Below are 12,559 nucleotides of genomic sequence, written 5' to 3' on the forward strand. Positions count from 1 at the left end.
CCTGGCGAATCAAATCCCTCCTCACCCCCTTCCCAAAAACCCCCTCCACATCCCCCACCCCACCCGGCCACTTCCCCGCCTCATCCAACATCGTCACCCGTCCCGGTGCCCCCACACTCACAGCCATTAATCGTTCCGGGTGGATATACAGAAACCGATGCGCGAATTGCCCCCCGCCGGAGAATCCCATTAGGTAGATCTTTTCGGTGTCGAGACCGGGCCAGACGGTGGCGATTTCGTCGAGGATGGAGAGGAGGGCTAGGTCCGAGCGGAGGGTCCTGGAGCGGAGGAGCTTGTAGGAGTCGAGGTCGTTGGGGCCGTCGATGTTGGCGGGGAAGAGAGGGGCCAGGATGGCGCAGGGAGTGGAGTTGGCGAAGGGGGGGAGGGTGGTGCGGAGGGGGGTGGGGTTGCGGCTGGTGCCGTGGATGGTGACCAGGAGGGGGAGTTTGGGGTTGTTGTAGGGGGCGGTGGTGGTGGTGGAGCGGTTGGGATCGGGGTTGTAGTGCGCGGGTGGGATGTATAGGGCGTAGGAGACGCGGGGGTCCGCGGCGAGAGTGCGCTGCGGGATGTGGCCGACTAGGAAGGCGGGTTTGAGGAATTGAGGGGGGACTTCGGGGGTGGTGAGGGGGATGTTCATTTTTGCTGCCGGGGATCTACCAAGATAGTGAACAGCGTTGGAGATTGTCAAGGTAGATAAGGCTGGCCGCTGGTTTTTATGGACTGTCGGGCAGAACGGGATGCCGATCCGCCGATGGTTCGGACCGTAAGCGCTAAGATCGGGGTTGATTCTGGCTCCAACGGTGGACTGTGGAGGTGTTGAGAGTGGGTTCGTCCATGAGATCGCAGGCTAGCCCGTTCAACGTTGAGGGCTATGGCCCGAAGTGTAAGCCGTAAGCCGTACGCCCGATTCCTACACGATTCGTTGAGAACATGTCGGCTCATTCCAAGGTTAATTCGATCTCAGCATCATCTGAACCATCAACGGCTTCTTCTCCCACACGATATATGTCTTCTGATCAGTCCAACCTGCGTTCGTGTTGGCATCTTGGATATCGAAATGCCAGAGCAGCTTGGACACGATCAGCCGCATCTCCTGCCACGCCAGACTGCGAGGTATTAGCTGGATTTGCATGAAATCTAAGCATGAACCTACTTCTGCCCCAGGCAATTCTGCGGTCCCATCGAAAACGGCTGAAACGCGTCCTTGTGGTCTTCCTCGAAGGCGGAATCCAACCCTAGCCAGCGCTCGGGGAGATATTCCTCCGCTCGGCTGAAGTTGCGAGGGGACCGGTTGGCTGCGTAGTTACTAACGTACACCATGGTCTGTTCGACTTCGTATCAGCAGCATTCAGCAACGGGAGGATGAGACATACACCCCCTGGAATCATCTCATTGCAGATATTAACTCCACCCGATGGCACCAGCCTCGGCAGACCCACCGGCGCAGCAGGGTACAGACGCATCGACTCCAAGATACACCCATCGAGGTACTCGAGCCGGGCGACCGTCCTAGGGGTAATATCCTTGTCCGTGGCAAACGCATCACGGATCTCGGTCGCCAGCCGCTTCATCGCGACCGGCTCCCGCAGAAGAAAATAGACGAGACCGCTGAGCACGGTCGCGGTGGTTTCGCTACCAGCCATCATGAGAGCAAACGCATTGGAATGCATCTCCGGCAGAGTCAGCCGTACCTCCTCTTTCTCCTGTAACACGAAGCGCCAAATATCCGGGTTGGTGGTTTCGCTCCGGGCCAATCGGCGATTGACCAGGTCGGCGGAGAAGTTGAAATGTTCTTCGAGCTTTTTTCGCGACGCCGTCAGGAGCTCGACGACTCGGCCGATTAAGGCCAGCTTGCGCAGCACGCATCGGATCGCCATGAATTTGACCCCGGCCATGCTTGCCCGGACCCACGGCACGTAGGTTTGGTTGTCGAGCAGGTGGAGCGACTCGCCGAAGGTCATGTCGGCTTGGATATCGAAGGTGGTGAAGTTGAGTAGGTCGACCACGTTGACTGGTGTTGGTGCTGAGTCGGTATGGGTAATGTGGTTTCGAATCGTCGATACCAGGTGGTTGATATGTCTCAAGAGTAGGTCTCCTTGCTCGCGCAGGGCGCGCTCAGAGAACCCGCGTAGTAGCATCCGTCGCATCCTGGCATGGGTGGCGCCACTGGCCGACGCCACATGCACGACCCCGTTGGGAGCTTCGCCGAAGAAGTCGGGGTCTTTGAGAAAGGTGCCCCGGTGGCGGTTGTAGATGTCTTTCCAGGCCTGTCCGTCGGTGTACGATAGTTCGTTGGGCCCTACTCGCACCACGTTGCCGTATCGGAGATGTAACTCGTGGATAATCTTGACGTTCGTTCCTTGAAGAGTGCGGGCGATGCGGGGAAGATCGCTGATGGCCCAGTGCCATGGGCCGGAATATTTGCGCAGGGGGTGGAGGAATAGACAGTAGAGGGCATGGAGGAGCTGCGGCGGGTTAGATCTGTTCAACACGGGTACTCATACTTACATAGGTCACTGAGAGCACCACCAGTGTCACTATACTGATGGTGTATGTTGTAGTGACGGACATGTTGGCTATAGGTGCCAGAGGCTGTCAGTTGCTGTTCACCTACAACTCTGGGAAACAAGATGACAACAAAGCGAAGATATATAAAAAGGCTGCTGAATTTAGGCACGATATGAAGGACAACATAGGGGCAAAAGCATCACCACGTTGTCTCATTATACATCACATCACTTAGAGTAGAATGCCTGGATTGACGCCACATGTTCAACGAACTGGTTTGCTTGCCAAGGAGGCACGCCTGATCCACACACATGGTGCCCCTTTAGAGCATCACATCAAACCTCAAACCAGAAGACGACGCTGTGAATCCTGATTACTCTCCAGCCACAAAGGGCGCCATGAGTTCCAGCTGTTACTGCCCCGGGAAACTACCATGGGTGGCCTAGATAGAGTTTGTCGGCGCCTGCCCCATGGTTGACAGCAGAAGTTAATTCGGTGATACTTCTGGCTCGTCACTGATTTCCAGCAGGTTGGTATACTTGGACATAACACCAGGGCATGTGGGATAAGCATCGCGGGATGACTGTCTAGACTCTTAGAGCACTGTGCTCAGGCAGAGGTTAATCAACGCCTGAGGCCGCCTCAGCAGCTGTTCTTGATCGCTACCAGCGGTCGCAAAATATAGATCTGAATTAAATATTTCGCATGAGGGCATCGTAGAGCGCTCTCTCATCGCATGAGACCATTCCGTTACTTGGCATAAGACTCATCGCTCTTTTGATGCATTACTCTGCATATCTACCAACCCATTCACCAACAATTCGATAGAACCACCCGAAATCCCATCACACCGATAGTTCCTGCCTCACTCAGATCCAAACAGCAGCCCAGCTTTAAGCGACTTGATCATATTCGGAGTCAACGGATCCGTCCCATTGAAGCTCTTTCTCTTGCGCTCCGCACTCGAAAACGTCGTAATATCCAATGCATCCCCCCCAATCTTTACCTTGGGAATGCCTCCATACGCCACGAGGCTGTTCCTCCTCTCATACATTTTCATCGAGGGCACCCAATCCCACGGATCTTTATTCCTCGTCGGCAGCACGATATCTTCCTGCTCCGTCTCTTCCTCCGCCCGGGCAATCGTCTCATCGATATCCGGCGGTCCATGCATGGTGATGTTGCGTCGCGCCGCATACGCAACCAGACAGAGCACGAAATCCTCGCCATAATACGAACCGTCCCGTCGCGCCCTGGAAGCCGGGAACTTATACTGCGACCGGTTGGACATGGATTCATCCGCGTACATGGCCATGATGAAGCCCAGGTTCCGGACATCCGAGTTGGGGCCTAATTGGCCCTGTTTGTCTAACTCCGCCAACATGGCGAGCAACATGTACTCATACATGGTTCGGGTTTTGTCGAGGATTTCACCGTCGTCGATCCTATCCCGTTAGTTCATCTATTCACCACCATGCCCACCTCCATCAAGCCTAGACCAAAGATGAAAATGAAAATGGGAGAAGAATGCTTGCTTACATCCTCATCACCCCAACCCAATCCCCCGCAATCAACCACCCCAACGCCTCACACACCGCCCACATCCTCCCACCAATCCTTCCTCTCCAACCCCTCCCGAAAATCCAACAACGCATTCTGCACCACCTCCAACGCCCCATACCCCGCATGATCATTAAACGTATACATTCCAAACGCCTCCGGATCCCGAAAATCCACCATCATCCGGTACGTGATGAATTTCTGCACCCCGGCTTTGGTGATGGTGCATGGGTGCGAAGGGTACGACGTGATGGGTTTGAAACAGATGCAGGTTTTCCCGCCGTCGCAGGCGGGGGGGTGTGTACGGTCCTCCTCCCCCACTTCCTCGGTCATACTACCTCATATCACGTTCGCTACTGCATAGGGTATAGCACAAATTCTCGTACATATACATAGCAATATGAAATCTCCCAGCTCCGGAATATCCATTGCGACAGTTTTATTTGGCGTCACGATCATGGCATGTCTATCACATCTGCTTAGAACAAACCCCAGATACGTCCCCCCCCCCCCCCCCCCAAAAAAAGGGAATATTTGCCGAATACACCCACGGCGACTCGATGGGAATTTCAGAACAATATCCATTATCTCGAGTTGGTGAAAACAATCACCTTAGATTCTCGGTGGACTGCCGGGAAATCAGTAGTGAGATGAAATATTGCACAAACCAGGAAGTTTTGAGTGTTATCACCTTATCCGTCAACTTTCATGTCCCTATTGAGATTGAGACAAGCTGGTAAGCCAGTCACTTCATGAGCGACAGCCGGATTACCAAATGGGGTAACCTTCCCTCTCGGCACAGCATCGCGGGTATAAACGCTACTCGTCCGCAGACATAAGAAGCGGGGTCGATTTACAGAGTACTTCCCCATCATCTCTCATCTCATCGCTTTGAGAGCTCCATCAACCATGTCCGACCCTCCCATTGACCCCGACCGATACGTCCGGGCGAGTTCCATCACCGAAAAATACTACCGCGATGTATACCCAGCCATCAACCCATCAAAACCCGAGTTCTCGCAAACAGGCAAAGTCACGATTATCACCGGTGCGGGGAAGGGCATCGGCAGAGTGAGGAATCCAGTTTCCCAGCGCACTCCTCCACAAATCACTAATCTTTACTCCAGGGAATCGCACGCACCCATGCAACAGCAGGCGTCAAGGCACTAGTCCTTATTACCAAATCTATCGAATCAGGGGAAGAAACCCAAGCACTCATCCAGGCAGAATTCCCATCACTTGAAGTCCTCGCTCTTCCCACCGATATCACAGATGAGATGGCTGTGAATCGCACCTTCAATACCATTAAACACAGATTTGGTACCGCGGATACATTAATCAACAACGCAGCGTCCCTGACATCCGCTCGAATCGAAGAATCGGATCCAACCAAGTGGTGGAATAACTTTGAAACCAACGTCCGTGGTACATACCTTGTCACGGCAGCATTTCTACGCCTAGTTGCTGCCGACACCCAACCCACAATCATAAACATCATCAGTTCAATCAGTCTGACCACCCCGGGGCTGAGTAGCTACCTCATGAGTAAACTGAGCGTGGCCAAATTCACCGAGTTCATTGCCGCTGAGAACCCCAGCGTGAGGGCGTATAGTCTGTCCCCGGGCATGGTGGTGACGGGGTTGACTGTGGAGGCGTTTAAGCCGTATTCTAGAGATACTCGTGAGTGATGATTCCACTGGGTGGAGGGTATAGGTATCTTGCTAATGGCAGGATAGCGGAATTGACAGGAGCGGTTACGGTTTATTTGGCTGCTAAGCGGCCTGAGTATCTGAATGGTCGGCATTTGTCTGTGAATTGGGATTTGGAAGAGTTGGAGGGGCGAAAGGAGGAGATTGCGTTGTCGGATTTGTTGAGGGTTGGTCAGTTTTTATAAGTTGAGATTATGCTCGGTGTCTGTCTGGATTGTTTGGTATGCCTTGCGACTATGTTATGGTGTTCATGCATGTATTAGTGCTATATTAGATATAGCGAGGACATAGTACTCCTAGCACAGGTGCTAACTACTATAAACTGCATGATAAAATCTCACACTGTACTAGTGCTAGTACAAATTTGAATGGCAATCACTCGTAGCAGTCCTCAGCATCTAAGGTACCTTACTCCCTATTGTGCTCCTCTCTGTTTCTAAAGCAATCCCACCATCCATCCTTTATGCCCACAACTCAAACGGCCCCTCCACCTCTGCCACAAAAACCTTCGTGCGATCCATAAAATTCATCTCATCACTCGCAACCCGCTCTCCCTGCGCATCCAATCCATCCCGAAAAGCCTGAAAATGCTGCCTATCCTGGAAGACCATCTCCACATACACATCCCAGGGAAAATCGTCCGGTTTGCCGGCCAACACCGTTGGTGCGTAGTAGGCGTTAGTGAGGTCCATGGATCCGGCATTGTTAGGGGTGCGAGGGAGGTAGTACCGTTTGTGTCTCGTGGGGAATGAAGCGCCAGTCATTTGTTTGACCATAGGGAGATGGTGATGCTCGTAGTAGTCTTTGAAGTACGCTGGGGTGGTGCCGGGTTTGCGGTAGAGGTAGGCAAGGAGGGTTAGGGGCATGATGGTTTGGGCTGAGCTTTGTTATGGGGATAAGATGGTGCTGGACAAGTGAGAGACAATGCTGAGTGTGTTGTTTTAAGTGTACATGGTTGACGTGTATTTATATCTCTCTGAGGGTTTATTAGGAGTATAAGCATTGATGTAGTGAGAACTAGAAGGTTCTCGCTCCTTCACGCATGGTCTTGATGCTTCCAGTAAGCCGGAGCGCACCGGGCCGCACCATGTTCGTTTGGTCCATTCTCAGGACTGGAGTGCACCAGTGCTGCGCTGCCTAGTGGTTCTACAGTCCAACAAACAGACAAAGACCTGACTCAAGACTTACAAGTTATGCATAAGTAGCCTGTATTTTTGTTCTGGATAGATTGCTGGCTGCCTCAGGCGTGAGGAGTCCAGCCAATGAAGACTGCAGAAACCGGACCAATGAGACCCTCAGGACCCCTTGATTTCACTTACTCCATTGGAGATCCTTCGGGTTCGAACAGCAGCTGATAGAGTCCGTGAGCTGTGTTGACACTGTGATTGTCTTAGTATACTTTCAGATGAAGCGTTTTCTCTCTCTGGGCAAATAGTGCCCTAACAAGCGAGGGAAGACGTATAGTAACTGACCATACGACCGTGCTTCGACTGTGCCAGACACACTATCTTGGGCTTTGTCGACTCGCCAGATATACAACTTTTGAGGGCGCAACATGGGAGTCATATGTATGGTCTGCTGTTTATGGACCGCTGGATGCACCTGGTGGGGTCGGAGGGTGAGCGAGAGCTTGATTGGGGATATGATTGGAAGGCGGAGGCGTTTGGAGTCAATTAGATTATGTGCTTCGATGAAGAAAGTCATTCATATGGTACCTTTACGGGAGATATGTCATAGCATACCATTGGTGTGATGCTATCAATTAAGTTTTCCTGCACAGGTTTGTGTCCGCCCTGACCAGGCTACCACCATTCCCCCACCCTAATTGCTTACAGTCTGGACCACCCTTCTTGTTCAAAGCAGAAGTTAATATCACCACTCACCGTTCTACACCTCTATACTATGACATCACGTTCACCCTACTTTATTTAGAACTAGACCATATCCTGCATCCCATGTACTATAATCATCCATGGAGCCTCCTACCGCCATCATAGTCGGTACGTACACCCACACCTACAGTGCATCACTAACCCGACAGGTGCCGGCGTCGGCGGCGTGGCTGTTGCAGCGCGTCTAGCGAAGAAAGGCTACCGAGTGACAGTGGTAGAGAAAAACGCGGAAATCGGGGGCCGATGCTCCCTATTACATGACAATGGCTACGTGTGTCTCTGCATCCCCAAGGAACCCCACTAACATCCACAGCGCTTCGACCAAGGCCCCTCACTTCTCCTTATGCCCTCCTTCTTCCACCAAATCTTCCACGACCTCGACACGACCATGTCCGCCGAAGGCATCACCCTTCAGAAATGCAGCCCTAACTACCGCGTCTGGTTCCCCGACCACGACACCCTCGACCTGACCACCGACCTCCCTACCATGAAATCCCAAATCGAAGCCCACGAGGGCCCACGCGGCTTTGACAGATTCCTCCGCTTCCTCATCGAATCCGGCCGCCATTACAACCTCTCCTGCGAATACGTCCTGCACCGAAACTTTCCCAGCCTCTGGAGCATGCTCCGTTTGGATCTCCTCCTCGCGCTACCCTACCTCCACGCCTTCGAGAGCATCTACACTCGTATTAGCCGATACTTTCACTCCGAGCAACTCCGCCAAGCATTCACCTTTGCCAGCATGTACCTCGGCATGAGCCCATTTGATGCACCAGGGACATACTCCTTATTACAGTACTCCGAACTCGCCGAAGGAATCTGGTACCCCTTCGGTGGCTTTCGAACGGTATCCCCCCATTCCTCCCCCCTCGCCACCCCACTCTAACAGCCCTAGATCCTCGACGCCCTCGCCAAAATCAGCACCCGCCACAACGCAACCTACATCATGAACACCCCCGTCACATCCATCGAACTCACCCCGGACCAGAAATCCATCACCGGCGCGCGTCTCGCCACCGGAACCCTCCTCACCGCAGACATCGTCATCGTCAACGCTGACCTAACCTACGCTTACAACCATCTCCTCCCGCAAACACCCTACTCTAAAGCCCTACAACGAAAGCCAACATCCTGCAGTACCATCTCCTTCTACTGGGGTCTCGACACCACGGTTCCAGAACTCCAAGCGCATAACGTCTTCCTCGCAAAAGAATATCGAGCGAGTTTCGACACCATCTTCCAGGGAAACCGTATCCCCGAAGAACCGTCCTTTTATCTCCACGTACCGAGCAGAATCGATCCCTCGGCATCACCACCCGGAACAGATGCGGTGGTTGTATTAGTGCCCGTGGGACATCTTCCGAACCCATCTTCATCTACAGTTCCCTCTACCATTTCCTCAGAAACAATAAATACAATCCGTGCTAAAATCCTCACCACCCTCGCCAGACACACAAAAACCAACCTCACCCCACATATCCTCTCCGAGAAAATCGAAACGCCCTACACGTGGAACAGCAAATACAACCTCGACCGGGGCGCAATTCTCGGCCTCTCGCATTCGTTTCTCAACGTCATGTGTTTTCGGCCCGGCATTCGGCATAGAGATATTCGGGGACTGTTTTTTGTAGGCGCGAGTACGCACCCGGGGACGGGGGTTCCGGTTGTGATTGGGGGGAGTGGGATTACAGTTCAGGAGGTGGAGGAGTTTATGAAGGGGAGGAAAAGTACGAAGGGGGGTAGGAATAGGATGAGGTGGATGGGTATGGTGTTTGTGGTTATGGTGGGATGTTTAGTTGTGGGATTGGTGTTGATGATAAGATTGGGGGTGGAATGGGAGGGTTTGTTTGGGAGAAATGGGAGGATGGGTGTAGATGAGTTGTGAGTGTGTGGAATGGATGTGGTGGGTGGTGATGTGTTGTCTTTTGTGGAGGGTGTGGTTGAATATGGGTACGGTGTTTGTATATGCTTTCTCTTCGATGTGGTCTAGCATGGTAATTATAAGGACTCGTTTAGTGGTCGAGGTTGGTTGTTTGGGACGTAGTATACTTACTCTAGGAGTGTGGTCGTTGAATATATGGCTGTTCAGATCGTGACTTACTAGGTTTGTGGGATTTACCAAGATTATAATTGGACTGGCTGTACTATCAAATCATGAATATGATCAGAAACACAGAGTCAAGAATATCAACAAGCATGAGCATTCATGATTGACTAGGTCATCCGGTTGGACCGAGGCAAAAATATGAGTCTGATTATTATGGATCTACTTGTTGGGGATATTCGGGCAACTAAATCAAGAAAAGCAGTATTTAATCAGATATAAGTAAGCATCATCTAAGGGTATTAACATTATCTATACAGCAAGAATATACCACATACAAGGACTATATAGCCACAGGTCAATTACAGCAAACTCAACACACCAGCTACAGCCACCGCCACACTCATCGATCCCACCACCCGGGATCCCGCATTCTTACTGTCTCCAGTGCCAGTTCCCGTGCTGTCAGAACTCGAACTCGAGCTCGACCCCGACCCCGACTCCGAATTGCTTGCCGTGGTCTTAGACCCCGCCGTCATGTTCAACCCCGTATCCTGCAGATTATACAACACGGTATCATTACCCGACACTTCAATCGTGTTCGACAGGCCGCTGTCACTGGTATACACGTAGGACCTGTCACCCTCGACAAGAGCCCCGGACGGGTAATCGTAGCACTCGATCGTAATGTCCTTGTACTGGGCATAGAAGTAACCGTATTCCTTGATATCCGTGCTGTCCCAGTCGATCAGACCGCCAGCCCATTCGATCGTGCCGAGACCCTCGGCTTCAGAGCCACCAGGCCAGATGGACATTTCCAGCCGAGAAGGCGTCTGCGGGTACATGTAGACCCCGGAGGTGGCGTTGTAAGTCGAGTTCTTGGTCAGCGTGCGCATGACGGTGCCGTCGACGATCCATTCCAGGACATCGGGCTTCCAGTCAATCGTGTAGGTGTGCCAGTCGGCGAAGGTGTCATTGGGGGTCACGGCCGCGTTGCGTTCGTTGGTGTCTGCTGCTGTTAGATAGGAATCCGAATCAGAAGGAAAGGGGGCTCACAGTTTTGCACGCCTTGGAAGTAAAAGTCGGTCTGCACACTCGTCAGGTTGTATCCAACCCATTCGTAGTCAATCTCATCCGAATCGTCCGACATCAGGATGAAACCGGTGACGACACCCCCGGTGCGACTACTCTTGATCCGGGCCGACACCTTGCCGTACCAGATGTAATGGTTGAGGGCGAATAAACTGCCCGTGGTCCCATTGGGCATGGTCAACCACAGAGTCTCGTTCTTGATCTTGGGATAACCGCTGTACACCCAGTCATATTCGGTCGCGTTGCCGAGATATTGGTCGTACAGGATGGCATTGTCCAAGTTGGTGAACGAGTAGGTCTGGTTCTTGCAAATCGGCTCCGGCGTGCAACTATCCAGCGAGTACGATTCCAGCGGGTTGCAGCCTCCCAGGCAGTATGTTCCTACACCACATTGTCCACCTGGATGGTTAGCGACGGTCAATCATCTGGAGGATGGTCTCACTGTAACAGCAGGGATACTCCTCCGGACACTTGCTATCGGCACTGCAGCTCGGAGCCGAAGCCGAGGCGGTGACGGCAGCCAGACAGGCCACGAACCAAGCCGGGATGTGGCGCATATTGTCCGAAGTAGCGAAGGATGGGGTAAAACACTGCTGGGAGACGCGTACAGCAGATGAAACGGCAGTGGGTTTCAACGGGGTGCAGCGGGAGGCTGATCATATATTGGAAAATCCCGCAGTCTCTCCATCGGTCCTCCCGGGGAAGAAAAGGGGAACGTGTGGGACGGTGACCGGAGATATCGGCTGTGCAGTTAGCATTGGATAATCCGATAGCAGATTCAAGGTACGGCGGATCGGCTAACCAGTGGTGGCACTTGGCAGGACACCAAGTGGTCAGTTATGGCACGGAGCCCGCTGAGAACACGACGGGTCTCATCGCGGGTCAGCCCTGAGCCAGGACATGTTGTCTGCCACTCCACTGCAAAGACAACTGCAGCGCTGCAATGATTCAGGCACAGTTGGATCGAACAGCATGAATGGCAGGGGTCTGATACTGCAGGTTTCACGCCTGCGAGGCGACCAATCCGAGCTAGGCAGCAGGATTCAGGCTTGCAATTGTTGGTTCAAGCTTTGCTAGTGGCAGCACTAGTGCCGGTTACCCACTGCTATCTCAGGGGCATTGCGCGTCCAGTTGTCTGTTATCAGCGCGGTGACCAATATGATTGTGACGCGCGAACGATGAGGTCATTTGATTCTAGTGCATGGCATTGCCCAGTAGAATTGCCTGTAGCATGACCCTTTGCGAGTTCTCTGTCGATCCCGGGGATTGGGGGCAGGAAGCAGTCGAGATGCCGAGGATCCGCCGCAAAGGAATGATTCAGAATCTTCCGCGGGTGGGGCTCCTGCCGGCAATCCATTGGCTTTGACTCTCCCACATTGATTGTGTCTCACCAGCACGCTCAGCTCTGTTCCTGACTTTCTTCCTGGCAGGAACCCTGGCAGCTACCCTGGCAGGGCTAGTCGGCTAGTTCGAATGGGCGTCGGAGTAGCATGAACCATCCCAGTGGGTCTTACACACACATTGAAGGCCAACAATAACCAGACACTCAATTGAGCCATGCACCAATTCATCCTCGTCTCCCGCGTCAATGTTTCATTTTCATCATCGCTTTTGCAAAATCCGCCTGTCATTCCGACAGCATCCACAGCTTGGCAAAGCTTGTTTGCAGAGGGGAAAATCAAACCCCTATCGGGTTGTCTCATCCAGGGGATATACTTAGCCGTTGACCCAAAATAAATCCAAGACATGCTCGC

At 52.8% G+C, this 12,559-nt stretch overlaps 7 protein-coding genes across 7 annotated transcripts; 2 read left to right on the forward strand and 5 right to left on the reverse strand.

The window, feature by feature from the left end:
* On the reverse strand, positions 1-793 carry BO80DRAFT_292835 (uncharacterized protein; the record flags this gene model as incomplete). The annotated part of the gene is made up of 1 exon (XM_025715020.1): positions 1-793. A coding segment is annotated over exon 1 (637 nt), but the record flags the coding sequence as incomplete, so codon positions are not given.
* Positions 794-949: 156 nt separating this feature from the next.
* BO80DRAFT_460255 (cytochrome P450) lies at positions 950-2,571 on the reverse strand (the record flags this gene model as incomplete). Its single annotated transcript, XM_025722382.1, has 4 exons — positions 950-1,106; positions 1,154-1,323; positions 1,374-2,465; positions 2,509-2,571. The coding sequence occupies 4 exons, from the start codon at positions 2,569-2,571 to the stop codon at positions 950-952; spliced, it is 1,482 nt and encodes a 493-aa protein (XP_025569169.1).
* A 751-nt stretch (positions 2,572-3,322) lies between these two features.
* On the reverse strand, positions 3,323-4,399 carry BO80DRAFT_498173 (uncharacterized protein). Its single transcript, XM_025724121.1, has 3 exons — positions 4,157-4,399; positions 4,048-4,113; positions 3,323-3,953 (listed from the first exon to the last, which is right to left on the reverse strand). The coding sequence occupies exons 1-3, from the start codon at positions 4,249-4,251 to the stop codon at positions 3,374-3,376; spliced, it is 741 nt and encodes a 246-aa protein (XP_025569170.1). The 5' UTR covers positions 4,252-4,399; the 3' UTR covers positions 3,323-3,373.
* A 494-nt stretch (positions 4,400-4,893) lies between these two features.
* On the forward strand, positions 4,894-6,100 carry BO80DRAFT_292851 (SDR family NAD(P)-dependent oxidoreductase). Its single transcript, XM_025715021.1, has 3 exons — positions 4,894-5,139; positions 5,196-5,748; positions 5,805-6,100. The coding sequence occupies exons 1-3, from the start codon at positions 4,978-4,980 to the stop codon at positions 5,960-5,962; spliced, it is 873 nt and encodes a 290-aa protein (XP_025569171.1). The 5' UTR covers positions 4,894-4,977; the 3' UTR covers positions 5,963-6,100.
* On the reverse strand, positions 6,008-6,727 carry BO80DRAFT_430375 (EthD domain-containing protein). Its single transcript, XM_025720695.1, has one exon. The coding sequence runs from the start codon at positions 6,641-6,643 to the stop codon at positions 6,239-6,241; it is 405 nt and encodes a 134-aa protein (XP_025569172.1). The 5' UTR covers positions 6,644-6,727; the 3' UTR covers positions 6,008-6,238.
* A 986-nt stretch (positions 6,728-7,713) lies between these two features.
* On the forward strand, positions 7,714-9,602 carry BO80DRAFT_506567 (phytoene desaturase family protein). The gene is made up of 4 exons (XM_025724552.1): positions 7,714-7,777; positions 7,819-7,940; positions 7,983-8,516; positions 8,565-9,602. The coding sequence occupies exons 1-4, from the start codon at positions 7,750-7,752 to the stop codon at positions 9,552-9,554; spliced, it is 1,674 nt and encodes a 557-aa protein (XP_025569173.1). The 5' UTR covers positions 7,714-7,749; the 3' UTR covers positions 9,555-9,602.
* A 430-nt stretch (positions 9,603-10,032) lies between these two features.
* Positions 10,033-11,734, reverse strand: BO80DRAFT_420254 (uncharacterized protein). Its single transcript, XM_025718335.1, has 4 exons — positions 11,608-11,734; positions 11,248-11,548; positions 10,770-11,204; positions 10,033-10,722 (listed from the first exon to the last, which is right to left on the reverse strand). The coding sequence occupies exons 2-4, from the start codon at positions 11,360-11,362 to the stop codon at positions 10,076-10,078; spliced, it is 1,197 nt and encodes a 398-aa protein (XP_025569174.1). The 5' UTR covers positions 11,363-11,548; positions 11,608-11,734; the 3' UTR covers positions 10,033-10,075.
* Between the last annotated feature and the right edge of the window lie 825 nt (positions 11,735-12,559).

The sequence above is a fragment of the Aspergillus ibericus genome, assembly GCF_003184845.1.
Source record: "Aspergillus ibericus CBS 121593 unplaced genomic scaffold BO80scaffold_98, whole genome shotgun sequence".
Classification (NCBI taxonomy): Eukaryota; Fungi; Ascomycota; class Eurotiomycetes; order Eurotiales; family Aspergillaceae; genus Aspergillus; species Aspergillus ibericus.